The 18,142-nt window shown below is 40.8% G+C and overlaps 2 protein-coding genes across 2 annotated transcripts in view; both read left to right on the plus strand.

Moving 5' to 3' along the window:
* ZKSCAN8 (zinc finger with KRAB and SCAN domains 8) overlaps positions 1 to 1,316 on the plus strand; it is a 21,999-nt gene extending 20,683 nt beyond the window's left edge. Inside the window, exon 7 of the transcript XR_013829987.1 lies at positions 1,069 to 1,316. The gene's annotated coding sequence lies outside the window, so the exon portion shown is untranslated. The remainder of the gene's footprint in view (positions 1 to 1,068) is intronic.
* Positions 1,236 to 13,517, plus strand: LOC307192141 (uncharacterized protein). The gene is made up of 5 exons (XM_079932747.1): positions 1,236 to 1,311; positions 3,047 to 3,196; positions 5,952 to 7,038; positions 9,273 to 9,387; positions 11,715 to 13,517. Exon 3 carries the CDS (start codon positions 6,010 to 6,012, stop codon positions 6,817 to 6,819), a length of 810 nt encoding a protein of 269 aa, XP_079788873.1. The 5' UTR covers positions 1,236 to 1,311; positions 3,047 to 3,196; positions 5,952 to 6,009; the 3' UTR covers positions 6,820 to 7,038; positions 9,273 to 9,387; positions 11,715 to 13,517.
* The last annotated feature ends 4,625 nt before the right edge of the window (positions 13,518 to 18,142 follow it).

The following is an 18,142-nucleotide window of genomic DNA, read 5'->3' on the forward strand; positions in this document are numbered from 1 at the left end:
CAGCTGCAGTGTCTTTAAATTCCAATATTCAAGGGTGATCCTACCCTGGGTAAAATCAGGAAGCAAAAAATCACCTTCGTGACGGGTGAGGCAGGAATTCGGAGTCTTTCAAAGACTCGGGGCAGAGGAGCTCCCAGGAATGACAGTATTGCCCAGACCCCACAACTGACTGTCTGGGTACAAGCTAGGCCCCGCCCCGGAAGTGCTGAGAGGGACTTCCGGTCGCGGGGAGCTCTCGGACCAGGTTGCTGCTCGGGCTGTAGTAGTAGGGTCCTCTGCGTTTGGGCGGTGGCGTGGTGGGCGTTGCTCAGCTGCAACCCCTCGGATTCCTTCTCCTTGGTCGGACCGGGTGGAGCGTTGGCATGAGCCCCGAGAGGCAGTCCTGGGACGATGGGCGCTAAGCCCAGATGCAACCTCCCAGGGAAGGGTTTTTCTCGCGATTTAGTGCTGCTGGAGTCCATCCACATTTGGACTACTTCTCTCGGGATTATAACCCCTATCTTTCTGAGGTCTTCAGAGATTTATTGAGTCACATTAGCAACGTGTACCCCTGGTACATTTGGAATCAATGCCCACCAGACCCCTCAGCTTGCCATTCCAAACAAAAGGGAGAAACTGCAAATGAGTGGAAGTATTAGGATCTCTAAATTTAGGAGAGGTTTCCTCTTCCACATCTGCGTTTCGTGCCCATACTTCCTTTAGAATGCAGAATACACCTCTGTATTTCAGCTTGGCAATAAATAATCGCCCTTCCCCTTTAGCAGTAACTTTTCCGTCCACACGTGTGCAGACCCGCCTACCAGCAACGGCGGTGCTGTTCTCTCCCGACGCACGTCTCCAGGCCCTCTCCCAGTAGTGCTCCGAGGCAATGGCAAGGAGATTCCTGTGGCACAGGGCCACGCCTGCTAATCCCAGTTTGTGATCTGACAGCCCTTCTTTGAAAGTTAGCCCCTTATTTGACATGGCTTTCTTTCTTTTTCTTTTTTTTTCTCCCATTACCCTCAGTAATTAGTGTAACAGCTGTGGCAATCTGCTTTTTCTTTGAGTAAATTAATGTTTCTTTTACAGAAGTATTCTGGAAAAGGGAGGCCCTCAAGAGGAATCTTACTGAATTGCAGACTCTCCAATTAACAAGAAAGCTGCATGTATGCATTTTTAGAAGACCTGCTTTTGCTGGTTCCAAGGATTCTGTTACTGGAAAACTGCTCTGAGCTGGCTCCAGCAGCTCGGTTGACAATGGCTGAGTCCAGTTCCTGACTATTCTGATGAGGAATGCCAGGTCTCGGAATGGGAGTGGCATTGGGGGGAGAGGTGAGAGGGTCTTTGGGAAAGTGACTAAGCTGGAGGACCTCAAGAGGGAGTAGGATGAACCTAGACAAGAGGGCAGCAAAGGAGCGGTATTATCAAGTCATCTTAAAACTTTCAGCCTCTTAGTGATGATTCTTCTTTTTTTTTTCCTACGTTTTATGTATGCAAGTCTAAAGTCAGACTGTGATAGTAGCCAAATAACTTAATCTCTGTGCTTCCATTTCCTCGTCTGTAAATGAAGATGATAAAAGCAACTGCCTTTTACATTACATGAACATTACCTGGTACAAAAGAAGTGCTATCTAGATATTTGTTGTAATTATTTCTTCCTCTCCTTACCTTCCTGGGACTTGGCCTGCTCTGCTGATTTATTTGTTTATACAGTGATTCCCCATAATTTCACGTGTTTAATTTTTTCTAGGTCCCATTTCTTGCACACAGTCAAGAAGTGATCTATTAATAAATGTCAGCTCTGGCAGCAGAAGGAGAACCACTGTCTCTGCAGCTCCTAGCCAGGAATACACTATTGAAATATCAATTACAGGGACCCTTCTCCCTACAGGAGTGTTGTTAGGTGTTAAACTTTGACATTCTGTAGTTTTCTGAAGGTTCTGGATATAAGGGACCTGAGGACACTTTTTTTTTTTCTTAAACTTCTGTTTAATGAGATCAGCATAACTGCGTGGTTATGACTGCTCAGCAATCTGGTTAAGTTCAAAATGAGGGTGGAACAATAGGGAATCCAGCTCAGCTTTGCCAATTCCATGATTTGTATTATTCAGAAGTTCTCCCTTTGCTGTCTGTTGTCTGAGCTATAAGTTGTAAGTATATTTTCCATTTTTTATTTGTTTTTCACTCGACTTAAGTGGGTTTTTTTGTTTTACCTTGCTGGAGTATGGATTCTTTGCGGGGTCAAATTTATCAATCTTTTCATTTATGGCCTCTGGATTTTGGTTCTTAATTAGAAAGAAAGGGCTTCCTGCTCTGAAGTTATAAAAGACTTCTCCCATGTTTTCCTCTGGCACTTGTATGGTTTCATTTATAACATTTACAACTTCTATTTATTTGAAATATTTACCAGTGTACAGAGTGAGGTCGGAATCCAGTTTAATATTTTTCCAGATGATTACCCAGTTCTCTGCATACATTTATTAAAAAGTCTATTCATCTTTTTCTTACTGATTGGCTACCTTTATTATATGCTAGATTTCTGCCTGTGATTGCATCTATTTCTGAACCTTCTATTCTGAATCATTTGTTTATCTCCTTCACCAGTGCCACACTGTTAATTATTGAGGCTTTATAATATGTTTAAAATTCTTTAGGACAAGTGCCCCTTCATTGCCCTTCTTTTTCAGTTTTCGCAGGCGGAGTCTTGCTTGTTTAGTTTTCTATGTGAACTTTAAAATCTACTTATTAAAAGGTTCGTATTTTTTTGGAATAGTGTTAAATTTACAAATTAATATAGGGATTACTTTCTAAGACCTAAGCCTTGAGATACCATTCGCTGGTTCTGCTGGGAGGCAAATGGAAGGAGTTGGGACTGTAACAGATCTAGGTTCAAATTCCACCTCGGCGCTTTTATTAGTTGTCCAACCTCAGAAAACTTATCTGCTTCTTAGATTTCTTATATATGAGAGGATAACTGTAACGTCTGCCCTGCAGGATTAAAGGAGCTAAAAAGCCTAAAATGCCTTTTTCTGTGTAAATAGAATCCTTTCCACTCTGCTCATTTCAGGGCCTCAGCTCATGAACCACTGAGAGGGAAGCCTCCAGGATCCCAGAGCGGACCACCAGGTGCCTGGGGCGGGGTTCCGCGGAAGTCGACCTCTCTGAGCCAGTGCGGGCGTCAAACGACCTGTCTATTCATCAAATCACGGTTTTCCAGGTGAGACCTCTCGCGTCATTCTCCTTGGGTTTGGAGTGAGCTGTAGGGCGAAGAGCAGCGGAGAGGGTTGCTACGCGCCGCACCTCGTTGCCTCACACCTGCGCCTCTACCTTGCTCCCCGACCCTTTCCTTCCCCTCACCCTGCCGCCTCTCCCCTTTCCCCGCCTTCTTTGCACACTCCTCCCTTCTCTTTTACTATATTTTCCTTTCTCATTTCCCACGGCTTCTTTTTCTGTCCTTTCCCTCCTCCTTCTCCTCTGGGCCGTTGCCACACTGGCGTTGCCGACTCCCCCAGAGACCCCCCGAGTTCCCCAATCGCTTTTCTGGCGGGGCCGATTTCCAGGCGGGTGTGGGGAGGTGGAGTAGACTTTCTTTTCTCTTGGCCGTGTGCCCTCAGCTCTCCTTTGTTCTGATAACCTTAGTAGCTGACGGACGCTTGGCAATTTTATTTAGTTGTTCTTGAAATATTTTCATTTTGCCTCAAAGGAAAAAATCAGTTTAGCTGAATGCTCTACTCACGGAAACTCCTTTCTTTTGGTATCTATATCTCATTCCCCTCTGCCTCCAACCTTTTTCTTCTGTTTAAATGATGAAAGCAAATGTCCCTCTTTCTTCTTGATAGCTTTTCTTTGGAATTAAAAATCTTAAGGTATCTGATAACAGCTCAGAAAGGTAACTTTATACATATTTGTAGCCTTAAGATAATTTATCCAGAAAAAATACTGTATTTATTGTCCTTTGTAGTTGCCTAAAGTCAGTATCAGCAGTTTGGGGCTGTGAGGGGAATATATTAGGGAAAAGAAGGCACATTGAGGCAGCCACAGGAAAGGCTAATTCAAGAGTGAGCAAGCTACAGACCAGAAGGGGTTTGGGTAGGACTAGACGTTCTCTGTGTTTTGCTAAGGGCAAAGCGACTTGCACCACATGCTTCCATGGTAGCCATGTTTCTGGACTCTGGGCAAGCGTTCATTTGCATGTGACCTGTGCACTGAGTTAGCCTTTTTCAGTGTTGCCAAGGAGCTACTGTTCAGAGAAACTGAATAGAACAGCATCACTTAGAAATGGTACAGTTCGTAAGCCATGGAGAGTATAGTGCCCATATGAAAGTAAACCTGTGACTGATCTGTGGGGCTCGAAACTGGATTAAGGAAATCAGAGGCTTTAAAAGTACATGTTTCTATAAAGAAATATTGGAAAGACACAAGAAGCTAATAAAATTGATTACCTATGGAGGTGGCAAACTGAGGGGGGATCAGGGTGGAAACAAGTCTTCTTTTTATATATCTTTTGAGACCATTTTGACTTTTGAATTGTATATTACCTATTCAAAGACACAGACAAATTTTTAAATAAAATTTTTAGAATAGTTTCTGATCTCTGGGCATTTTGGATTAGCAGAAAAATTGTGAAGGTAGTACAGAGAGTTCTTATATCCCCCACACCCAGTTTCTTTCTTTTTTTTTTTTTTTGGCTGCACCACGTGGCATGTAAAATCGTAGTTTCCCAACCAGGGATCAAACCTGTGCCCACTGCATTGAAAGCATGAATTCTTAACCACTGGATCACCAGGGAAGTCCCCAGTTTCCCCTGTTATTAACATCTTACATTATATAGAATACTTATCACAACTATTGAGTTACTATTGCCTATTATTATTAAAGTCCATACTTTATTCACGCTTCCTTAATTTTTACCTAATGTTCTTTTTTCTAGTCCAGGATCCCATCCAGCATACCATATTACATTTAATTGTCATGTCTCCATATGCTCCTCTTGACTGTGACAGTTTCTCAGACTTTCCTTGTTTTTGATGACTTTGACAGTTTTGAGGAGTACTTTAAGGTTTCTTTGTAGAATGTTACTCAATTGAAATTTGATGTTTTTCTCATTACCATGCTGAGGTTAGAGGTTTGGGGGTGTTGACTTATCACTATTGAGACATAAAACAATTTGTAAGATGGAAAAAGGCAGAGGGAGATAATTTGTGTAATTTGAGTTTGAAGCAAAAGTTTTATTAAGTTTGGAGATAGAATTGAGTTTGTTCCCAGGGGATAAAAGAGTGGGGGCAGTCCAACAAGTTATCCACACATTGGTCTGAATTATAAAGATGGAGTGGACCCTTCTTTGGAGAGATAAAGGGTCTGTTCTGTCACAGTTCCAGAGAAGACAAAGCACCCCTGTTGCTGAGATACTGTCTGTCATAGCAACATCAGCTGCAGCAATAGTAGAGGTAGCAGTAGACAGAGCTTCTTTTATCTCCATGTCTCTCTTCCAACCCAAATAGTGTGGACTTGTGTGAGTGATAAAACACAATGATAATGTTATTGTCATTTTTCCCAAACTAATTCATTATCAGTTGAACTTCTGGTTTTTTGCCTTCTCTATTCCTGTGCTCCTTCATCTGCTCTGTTATCTGCAAATCTCTGCAACTCCTGTCTTGTTTCCCAATTTAATTAAATTTGATAAAAAGTCTTAAGTAGAAACTATCTATTATTTTATATACTCACTTATATCCCAGATTTTGTGCTTTAAATACCTTTATAAAGGGTAGACTTAAATAGTTATTTGAGTCAGGTGTTCATTCCAATAGTTCTGTGGTGGTACAGACTGAAGAAAAACATTTGATCTGGCCACCGTGTGATCGGTGTGTCCTGGGTTTGTGGAACATGTTTGAGAGTCCTAGTTTAGTCTTTATTACATCATATTGCTTTAGCATCAGGGAATAAATTACATTTGAAAGGTCTTTTTATTTCAGGAATCAAGGCCAAAGGTATGAACAAGGTGTCAATTCTGAAGGGAAGATTTTTGTAAGGATGGACCCACACCCGAAGGTCCCCAGCATATATGATAGGGATACTTTACAGATTCCTGAGAATGAAAAACCTTTTCAGTATGAGGACCAGTTAGAAAGGCATGTGGACAAGCCTGAAGAAGAAAGATGGTATAAATGCAGTGAGTGTGGAAAGAAGTTTGCCCAGAGCTCAAGCCTTGTTCGACATCGGAGAATCCACACTGGAGAGAAACCCTATGAGTGTGATCACTGTGGAAAAGCCTTCAATGCACGCTCAACCCTCAGTGTGCATGAAAGAATCCACACTGGTGAGAAACCCTATACTTGTAATGAGTGTAGGAAAGCATTCAGTGTGAGGGCACACCTAATTATACATCAGAGAATCCACAATGGAGAGAAACCCTATGAATGTAATGAATGTGGCAGAGCATTTAGTGTGAGCTCAGACCTCATCAAACATCAGAGAATCCACTCTGGTGAGAAACCTTATGAATGTGATGAGTGTAGGAAAGCCTTCAGCGTGAACTCAGACCTCATCAAACATCAGAGAATCCACACAGGAGAGAAGCCATATGAGTGTAAGGAGTGTGGGAAGGCCTTCTATGTGAACTCAGCCCTTACTAATCACCAGAGGATTCATTCTGGAGAAAAGCCCTATAAGTGTGGAGAATGCAGGAAAGCATTCAGCCAGATCTCAACTCTTATTCTTCATCAGAGAATCCATACTGGAGAGAAACCGTATGAGTGTGACGAGTGTGGGAAAGCATTCCGTGGGAGCTCTAATCTTACTAAACACCAGAAAATACATGCCAAAGGAAAGTGTCATCAGTGACTTACATGGTGAAGATATTACAAAGGCCTTTTTTTTTTAATATCAGAAGTTGTCACCAAAGGAAGGGTATGGTAAAAGTTAATGTTTTAATTGACACTTTGTTTCTTGGACTATCAAAGAAGTGAGAAGTCAATGAAAAAGGACTCCATCATCGTAATGATTGACTTAAGTCTCTAAGATCACATCTACTTCTGAGAATGCAGTTTTACTACTCATAAGGTAAATTATAGCATAATATAGTTTGTTATGGTTTAGTAAGAGCAAACTTCAGTATTTCAAACATGATTTTTCCTTTTCTTATGTGCAAGCCTTTTGTTGTTGTTGTTGCTACCAGTATTATAGGTGAAACATTAAATTTTGAAATTGGAAGTAATGTTGGTTGGTGAGACAGGGACTACATGTCCTCATTGAATCTGCAAATAACTAACCTATTGGTCTTGATTTCTTTGGCTTTAATGTACTGCTATGCTCTTAGAGACGGTTAAATGAGTTAGTGACCTCATGGCAGAAGGCATACTCTCTTTTTGGCTAGGAATCCCAACTGATAATTCTTCAAAGTTATTCTTTTTTTTTTTTTTTTTTTTTGACCATGCCATGCGGCTTGCAGGATCTTAGTTCCCCAACCAGGGATCAAACTCGGGCCCTCTGCAGTGAAGGGGCTGAGTCCTAACCACTGAACCGCCAGGGAATTCCCTCTTCAAGGTTATTCTTGCTTAGTTAAAGCCCCAGGCCTGGCTAAGACTCCGCATTCCCAACGCAGGTGGCCCAGGTTCGATCCCTGGTCAGGGAACTAGATCCCACATGCCGCAACTAAGAGTTCGAATGCCCAACTAAAGATCCCGCATGCTGCAACGAAGATCCCATTTGCTGCAGCCAAGACCCAGCGCAGCCAAATAAATACATAAAAATAGATTAATTTTTTTAAAAAGGTTAATTATAAGCCCCAGGCCTTTTGGACTTAATAATCCAATAAACCCCAGAACTTAACTGAGCTTCCTAAACCAAAAACCTCTCAAAAGAGTGTCAGGTGCTTCCGACCCTTGCATTCAGTGTTTCTCAAAGTGTAATGTGGCATATGCAAAGACTCAGAGGTATGAGAATGGAACAAGCCTGGGGAACTGTTGTTGAGTTGGGGTTGGCATTAGTCTTAGGATGGCTTTCAACGATCTGTTTGAGAATAGAGATGCAGACGTAGAGAACAGAGGTGTAGACACGGGGGTGGGGGGATGAATTTGGAGATTGGGATTGACATATGTGCACTGCCATGGTGTAAAACATGGCTAGTAGGAACCTACTGTATAGTGCAGGGAGCTCAGCTTGGTGCTCTGTGGTGACCTAGATGGGTGGGATGGGGTGGGGGTGGGAAGGAGGGGATATATATACACATGTAGCTGATTCATTTCGTTGTACAGCAGAAACTAACCCAACATTGTAAAGCAACTATACTCCAATAAAAAAAAACAACGATCTATCTGAGTGACTATGTGAAACTTGATATCTGTAATCAACCAGGAGAGCTCAGATTTGGGAGGTGGTAGAAAGTTAATGAATTCAGTTAGAGAAATGTCTTTGTTATATCTGTGGAAATCCCAGTAGAGCTGTTCACCAGACTATAGCCTAACTTCCTAACTATCCCCAGGCCTAAAACTCAAACTCTGTATTCTCTGCACATATGAAACTCAAAGGAAATCTGGACTTTAAAATTACTTTGTTATTATTTTTCTATTTTAGTAGTGATTTCTTACTCCTGGGTAATGGGCCTGAAATCCTTTTGATCCCTGAAACTTAGTAATTCGAGGTTCAAGGTGAGCACCAAATTGATAGAAATTGCAGATTGCTTTGGTCCACACTGTGGACAAGTAGGAGGGAACACTTTGTGGGAAGTTGAAGTGGTATTCACTTCAGAGTAAGACTCTGTGTTGCAAAGGATGCACAGTTTCCCTGAATTCTCATCAGCAATTCAAACAAGTCAGCTATAAGGCACACTGGATTCCAGGTAGCTTAAGCTAACTTGTGCCCTCAAACACTGAGGTCACAGACGCATGTTAAAAAGCACATCATGAAGTCTCTGTTATTGAGATGGTGCTTACCACACTACTCAGGTAACTTTAGGCCTGGACATGGGGCCTGAAGGTAGAGAATGTCATGGTTCTGCAGCTCAAATTGAGGAGATAGGACCTCAATCAGGGCATGAGGCATGTTAGAGAAAGTAAGGCACGTACTTGCAGGCAGTGAAGGGCCTCAAAGAAGCACCAGGAAGTTGACTGTGCTATGCTGGGTTGAAGGTGTTAATTCTCTGCCCTACTTTTTCCTGTCTTTGGCAATTGAAGGACACTGTGGTTTCCCCCTGCTCTGCTCTGGAGAGACTTCCCTGTCACCCCCTGTCTATGTTGTTATCGCCATTGTTTTCAGTATTTACCTCTTTGGGCCCAGCTGTCTTGGTTTGTTCATAGGATGGTGGTTTGCAGGCAGAGTCGTCTGGGTGGAGCACACCCTTCTGGGATCAGCACTGAAGTGATGCCATATCCCACCCAGACCAGCACAACTGTGATTCCTAAGCAGTAAGTGGTGAGTATTTTGAACACTTTGAAGGAACAGACATTCTGGAAAAAGAAATTTCATTTACTGAAGAATTGAGTGTTAGGATATCAGGATATATGTAATATGGTTATTCCTTATAAGCTCAGATTAAGGTATTAATGATTATCTATTTTAGGTTGGGCCTTGTGTCAGTTACTAGGAATACAAAGATAAATGAAAAAAGCACCCTACTCTCCAGAGACTTACAGTCTATTTGCGGACAGGGAGAAAGGAGTAGATAGAAAATAATAATTACAGTGATAAAGCCATTGGATTTATACCGAATGCTTTTCATTGTAAGTGTAACAAGTACTTATGAGAAGGTTGGAAAAGCTTTGAAGGAGGATGAAATCTTGAAGAAAGAATGAGTTCTTCAGCCACGTGAAAAGGAATGAAGGAAGGTACAGTGGGAATAACGTGAAAATCATGGTGCATCTGGGGGAGGAGAAGGAAGTTTTCAATGTGTATGATTTTTCAGACCTGACCATAGGCAGTTACAAAGGCTTTATCCCTCATGGGTGTAAAGCTACCCTCCTACACAAGGCTTTGAGGCACAGCCAGCGCATGCAGTCTCTGAAGGGAGTTGCAGTCAAAGACTCAGACCGCCTGGCCAGCCATGCTTTTAGGCATATCTGTACTCTTAGCCCAGGCACCTCCTTTTGGGGCCCTTTTTACTGGGGGTCTTGCCCGAGTAACTCTTCAAGATTCTCTCACCCTGATAAGGCAAGACACTTTTCTCCACTCTGACTCAGCACTAGTACTTTTACAATCCTAGCCTTTCCCCTCTTTCTTCCCCTGGCCTCCAGGTCCAGAAAATGACTGGAGCCTTTTGTTTGGTGCTGTGTTGGCAGTGACACAGTCCCCACACCTGTGCTGATACAGCTGACCCCTGCCTGGCACTGTTGCATGGATAAGAATAACACACTGCAGGAGCCAGCACTTCTTTGTTGTTGGGCCTCTTGCTAATGCTATTGCAGTAAGTGATTAAAGGCTTGGCTGTTACTTTCATTTTTGCCTGTGTTAACTGACTAATGCAACACATTCTCACCACTCTAGAATCCAGGCTAGAAGAATGCTCCTACCTTGAATATGCTGCTGTTATGGCAAAAGAAAAACAGTGGTAGGACCACATGATGGCTTTTAAAGCATCTGTTCAGGAGGAGCATATGTCATTTCCACTTACGTTTCGTTAGTCAAAGCAGTTCAAATCACCAAGCTTACTATCCATAGGGTGGAGAAAAATAAAGCTTACAAAGAGGACAGTGAATAACTAAGAAAAGTAATATAATTTACCATTGAGATAGTGGATCTACCATATTGGTCAATATTTTTTGAATGCTTCCTATGCTGGGGCTTTTTCTGAGTACCTTACATGTGTATTTTTCTCAATAAAAAATAATGAAATGAGATACATACTACTATATTCCCATTTTACAGCTAAAAATATTGAGGAACAGAGACAGCTAGGAAATGGCAGAGCCAGGAATTGAAACCAGAAGTTCAACTTGACGATGTTTTCTCTTAACCACTATGCTATATTATGAAAGTTTTGATCTGAAGGTTGTTTATGCACCACAGTGGGCCAGTGTGTTATGCTGGTAAAAACTTTAAAGGTGAAATTCAAGAGCCCTTGGTCTCAACCTATCTTTACCTCTAAGTAATCCTGTTACCTAGGCTAATGCCACCTAGCTGGGCCTCAGTTTTACATCCTTAAAAATAAGGAGACAGGCTAGATATTCTCTGATACACCTTACAGCTTTGAGGTTTTTATCATCTCTCCAAATAGATAGTAAAATGCTTTGTTATGTGATGACCTCTTCTTTAATCTGCTACTTTATATATTGTTATGTTCATTGGAGCTCTTGCACAAATGAGTCTCCTCACCAGTCCTTTCTGTTTTACTTCTCCTGCTTTACATTAGTGATGATACTAATAATGAGTAGCTTCCATTTATTTAGACCTATTCTGTTCCCGGTACTTTTTCAGGCTCCTTAGGGTAAATTATTTCATTTAAAAGTATAGATGCTATATTCAGAAAAGAAGCAAAGGTGAAAAAAAAATGCTCTAAATATCCCTTTTGAGAACTTAAAGCACAGGAAAATAAACCCAAGAAAGCAGAAGGAAGCAATTACTAAAGATAAGAGCAGAAAGTAATGGAAAAGCAAGTATGTATTCTTACTTAGAACTTTCACACATAAAGAGTTGTGTTTTATGTAGTTTCTCTCTGTAGGCTACTCTCATGTATGTTACATTTGACTTCCTCTTTCTGCCTCTGGGGAAAAGATGCCAATTTCATGATCAACCTGTTCTTTCAGATGGTGACTCCTGGCCTTAAATAAGGAGTCTGTTTCAAAGCAGAGTTTTCCAGAAGAAGTCTAACAAACAAGGGAGATGTTCAGAAGACTAAGTGGGAACATCATCAGGGGCTCCACACTGGACAAGTTCATGGACTTCTGAATAATTTACCCAAGTGAGAGAGGAGCTCCTTTGAGGACACACAACTTACATTGCCTCAAGCCATGGAGAATATCACTCCGATAAAGAGGCCTAAGATACCTGGGAGAATTCACCCTGAAGTTCAGTCCTGTCGATGCTGTGGGCATGGGAAATTCTGCATTCAGCTTGTGCACAATTTCCAACTTCAACTGTAATAAAAGAAGCAGCCACTCGTAAAGCGAGTGGAAGTCACCAAACCAAAAATATCCCTCCCTCATAAGACAAACCCTGGTACACCAGCAACCCTGACCAAGCACCAGCACATCCAAACTTAAAGAAAGCCCTATAGATCCTCAACCAGGAACGACCTTCGGTGTAATCCCAAGTCTCAATAAACAACAGAGAAGCCATCCTGAAAAGAGTTTCATGAGAATAAAGAATGTGGCAAAACCTTCAGACACTGGAGTGGTCTTAGACATCAGAGAACCCTTGGGGATATCTTCAGTGTCAGAAGCCTTCTCTGTGAGGTCAAGTCTCATTGAACATAAGCAAATTCATTTTGGACAGGAACCTTATCTATGTCATGAATGTGGCAAAGCCTTTAAGTTCTCTGATAGCATTGCTAAACATCAGAGAATCCATACTGAAGAGAAAACTTATTGGTGTAAAGAGTATAATACTGTAGGATTCATTGTGTTTCGAATCTGGTCACCCGCCAAAGAACCCACAATGGAAAGCACCATTATGAATGTAGTGAGTGGGGGAAGGCCTTCGTTTGGAAGCCAGCACTTAATTACCAGAAAACCCATGCTAGAGAGAAACTCCATAAATATTAAAATGTGGGAAGGCCTTCACTTAAAAGCTCAATCTTACACATTGGAAAATCCATACTGGAACAAAACGCTATGTATATATGACCACTGTGGGGACGCTTTCAGCGTTAGCTCAACTCTTAAAGTGTAGCAAAGATTCCTTGTGGGGGAAGGCTCTTTAAGGGTAAATAATGTAGGAAAGCCTTCAGTCAAAGTTCATATCTTATCAGGAATTCCCTGGCAGTCCAGTAGGACTCCACACTTTAACTGCCCCCCACCCCCATCAAAAAGAAAGAAAGAATAAAAAAGTTCAGATCTTATCAAACATCAGGATCCACACTGGAGAGAAGCCTTATGACTGGGACAGGTGTGGGAAAATCTCTTGAACTCATCTTTTACTAAACATCAGAGGATACACAACAAAAATGAACCTCAGTAGTCAAATATGTGGTAGAGGTATAACATAGAACTTTTCAACATCAAATGTCACCACTAAGAAAAAACCCAATTGCAAAAAATCACTTTAACTGGCATCATTTTATGCAGTTAGACAAGTATTACCAGAGAGACTTTGTCAGGTCACTTTGGGTAAAGCTGAATTAAAACAGATTCCTGTGACAGATCTCAGTGGATATTTAACTGTCTTTGGCACAGTTAGCTTTTCATTTTCTACAGTAAATGTAGAGAGAGTAGGGGGATGTCTTTAAAACTAACCACAACCTTGGATAATCCAAATATTATTTATAACATTTATTTTTTGTTTGGAATTCATGATGCTAATTAAATACTTTTTCTAAGAATGATTTTGACATTGATTCCTGGGATGCAACGGGTATACGCTTCTACCAGACTTACACCCTTTTACTTTTTTTTTTTAAACATCTTTATTGGCGTATAATTGCTTTACAATGGTGTGTTAGTTTCTGCTGTATAACAAAGTGAGTCAGCTATACGTATACATATATCCCCATATCCCCTCCCTCTGTCTGCCTCCCATCCTCCCTTCCCACCCCTCTAGGTGGTCACAAAGCACCGAGCTGATCTCACTGTGCTGTGCTGCTGTTTCCCACTAGCTAGCTATCTTGGTGGTGTATATATTTGGTGGTGTATATATGTCCATGCCACTCTCTCACTTCGTCCCAGCTTACCCTTCCCCCTCCCTGTGTCCTCAACTCTGTTCTCTACGTCTGCGTCTTTATTCCTGTCCTGCCCCTAGGTTCGTCAGAACCGGTTTTTTTTTTTAGATTCTGTATGTATGTGTTAGCATACGGTATTTGTTTTTCTCTTCTGACTTAACGTCACTCTGTATGACAGACTCTAGGTCCATCCACCTCACTACAAATAATTCAATTTTGTTTCTTTTTATGGCTGAGTAATATTCCATTGTATATATGTGCCACATCTTCTTTATCCATTCATCTGTCGATGGACACTTAGGTTGCTTCCATGTCCTGGCTATTGTAAATAGTGCTGCAATGAACATTGTGGTACACGACTCTTTTTGTATTACAGTTTTCTCAGGGTATATGCCCAGTAGTGGAATTGCTGGGTCGTATGGTAGTTCTACTTTTCGTTTCTTAAGGAACCTCCATACTGTTCTCCATAGAGGCTGTATCAATTTACATTCCCACCAACAGTGCAAGAGGGTTCCCTTTTCTCCACACCCCCTCCAGCATTTATTGTTTGTAGATTTTTTTATGATGGCCATTCTGACCTGTGTGAGGTGATACCTCATTATAGTTTTGATTTGCATTTCTCTAATGATTAGTGATCCCTTTTTATCGTGTTAGTATATCTGGGAAATGCAGCAAATATCTGTGTTTTGGTAAATCATTTCACAAAATTTCCTATCCTTTGTTAAAAAAAAAAAAAGATGGTGAAATGTGGGTGGGCCATGTGTACATGTGATATGCTGAACACAGACCGTATTTACCTCATTCATCTTTGGGTCTCCAATATATAAAGTATTGACTGACGCAGAGAAGGCTTGTGACACATGCTGTTGAATGACTGCTTGAAGGGCTCTGTTTATGGGTTGGTATCTATTCAGCCTGAAGAGAGATCTCTAATCGTTTGCTATAGGATCTGCCCTCTTCCCAGACCTGGTCAAGAAATGACCTTGGGTGCTCAGTGGGGATTGATTACAAACTCATTTCATGGTGCGTCATAATCATTGGTCTGTGTGTGGCCTTACTTTCAATTTTATACATTTAGGCTTTTAACCAACTCCTTATTATAAAGTCTTGGTCTGAACACCTTTGAGAGTTTTTCTGGAAAACATATGCAGGAATGAAATTGCTGGGTCATAGGTTAGGCACTATGTCAATTTTACTAGCAGGTAATGGTTCCTGTTCCTTGGGAACTAAGAGATCTATCTGGTGCCTTACATGATCATGATATCACCTTTTCTGTGTGGGTTCCTAAGAGCAGCAGATATCCCAATCAGCCAGGCACCCTCTCATCTGATGAGGATGGGGTGAGGTGAATCTCCAAGATAGAATAAAGAAACTTCAATTTCAAGAATAATGCCTGACTTCTCAGGGTCTGTTGAAGCAAACTGATTCTACTATTTAAAATACAATGTGGTTAGGGACTTACCTGGTAGTCCAGAGGATAAGACTCTGTGCTCCAAATGCAGGGGGCCTGGGTTCAATCCCTGGTCAGGGAACTAGATCCCACATGGCACACCTAAGTGTTCGCATGCCGCAACTAAGAAGCCCACGTGCTGCAACTAAAAGACCCCACATGCCACAACAAAGATCCTGCATGCTGCAACTAGGACCTGGCACAGCCAAAAATAAATACTTTTAAAAATACTGAAAAAATAAAATACAGTGTGATTAAAAGCTACATATCAGACCATGTTGTGGATAAAGGGGAAAATTAAAGGTTTTTCCCTTCTACCTAAGAACATCATCCCAGAAAGGGAGTGTACCGAGTGCATAGGTCCTGACATTGGCCTGGAGACACCAAAATTGGATTCTGGGGACTGCCAAGGTGAGGGTTAGTGCTGGTAAATTCCTTCCCTTTGGTGTGTGGGACCCCAGATGACCACACTCTAAAAATAAGCGTGAACCACACACAGACAGGCTCACCCAGGGGGCTGCAGCTCAGCTTTTGAATTTCTCAATTTCTACAGTTGGATTTAAGTGATTCCATAATGCTAGTGTCCTCAGGTACCAGGAAATCCTCTCTGTAAGGACGTAATAGTCTATTAGCTCTCAAGTTATTTTTACAAACAATTTTGTGAAAACTTTTTTTAAACTAGGCACAAGAGAAGACAAATAATGCAAAGAAAAGTCAACAGAAGCAATTGAGAGTAGAAACATTTCTACTGGGAATTCAGAATTTGAGTTACTGGGCACAGATTTTAAAATAATACGTACAATGTTCAGAAATGAAAGATAAGAATTTTAACAAAAAATGGGGAACAATGAAAAGAACTAAATGGAAATTCTGAAATTGAAAAACAAAAACAAAGAATTTGTGGATGCATATAGCAGCAGATGAAACAGCTGAAGAAAAAATGAGTGAACTACATAGTTGAGAAGAAAATATCTAGAATGAAGCACAAAAAGGACAAAAAGGATGGATTATATAGGAAAAGGGTAAGAGACAGAGAATACAGATCTAAAATATTTGTAATTAGGGTTGCAGGAGAAATTAACAAAACCAAAGCCAGACACGATATTTAAATACATAAGAACTTCCTAAAATTTAATTTAGACACGTGGTTAGCTCCACTGACAACAAAGCCCCAATCCTTAGATGCTTTCCAAAAGTCACCCCATTAACATAAAAGATCTCAACATTGAGGAAATTCCAAGGTTTTTAGGAGCCTAGTACCAGGAATGAGGAGAAAGACCAAATATATTTCTCTTATTATAAATCACAATAATCACAGGCACAATCTACCAAAACCCCAACAAGGATAAGTAGATCATCTGATTGGCCTTTATCTATTAAAGAAATTGAATCAATAATTAATAATCTTCCAAAACAGCACCAGTGCAGGTGGGTTCACTGGTAAATTCTACCAAACATTTCAGTAGAAATTTTATAAATATTATTTCTTAACAGATAATAGAGGCAGAGGGAATCCTTCCTAATTCATTCTGTAAGGCTAGAATTACCCCAATACCAAAACTATGCAAAGACATTACTTGAAAGGAAAACTACAGACCAATATATTTCATGAATAGATGCAAAAATATGCAACAAAATATTAGTAAATTGAATCCAACAATGTATAAAAAGAATTATACAACATGACCAAGTGGGATTTATCCCAGGTATGCAAGGTTGGTTCACCATTTAAAAATCAGTTAATGTAATCCATCACATCAATAGGCTAAAGAAGAAAAAATATATAATCATATCAATAGGTGCAGAAAAAGCATTTAACAAAATCTAACACCCTTTCATAATAAAAATTCTCAGCAAACTAGGGATGGAGAGGAACTTCCTCAACTTGATAAAGAACATCTACCAAAGACTTCCCTGGTGGCACCAGTGGTTAATAATCCACCTGCCAATGCAGGGGACACAGGTTCGAGCCCTGGTCCGGAAAGATCCCACATGCCGCAGAGCAACTGAGCCCACGTGCCACAACTACTGAACCTGCACTCTAGAGCCCGTGAGCCACAACTACTGAAGCCAGTGCGCCTAGAGCGCATGCTCCACAACAAGAGCAGCCACTGCAACGAGAAGCCCATACACCACAACGAAGAGTAGCCCCCACTCACCACAACTAGAGAAAGCCCATGTGCAGCAATGAAAACCCAACACAGCAAAAATAAATAAATAAATAATAATAATAAAAGATAAGCAGTAGCTTCAAAAAAAAAATCTACCAAAACTACAGCTTAACATCATACTTAATGGTAAAAACACTAGATGCTTTCCTGCTAAGATGAGGAGTAGGACAAAGATGTCTCTTCTCACTTCCATTCAACATTATACTGGAAGACTTAATGCAAATAGCCCAGAAGTAAACCCACACAACCTAAGTCAATTAATCTTGACAAAGGAGGCAAGAATATACAATGGGGAAAAGACAGTCTCTTCAGCAAGTCGTGTTGGCAAAGCTGGACAGCCACATGTAAATCATTGAATTTAGAACACTGACTCACACCATACACAAAAATAAACTCAAAATGGCTTAAAGACTTAAATATAAGACATGATACCGTAAAGCTCCTACAAGAGAACCTAGACAAAACATTCTCTGACATAAATCGTAGCAATGTTTTCTGTAAGTCAGTCTCCCAAGGCGATAGAAATAAAAGCAAAAGTAAACAAATGGGACCTAATCAAATGTATAAGCTTTTTTTACATAGCAAAGGAAACCATAAACAAAATGAAAAGACAACCTACAGAATGGGAGAAAATATTTCCAAATGATGTGACAGACAAGGGCTTAATTTCCAAAATGTACAAACAGCTCATACAACTCAATAACAACAACAACAAAAAAAACCCAATTGAAAAGTGGG

This window comes from Stenella coeruleoalba, assembly GCF_951394435.1.
Source record: "Stenella coeruleoalba genome assembly, chromosome: 10".
NCBI lineage: Eukaryota > Metazoa > Chordata > Mammalia > Artiodactyla > Delphinidae > Stenella > Stenella coeruleoalba.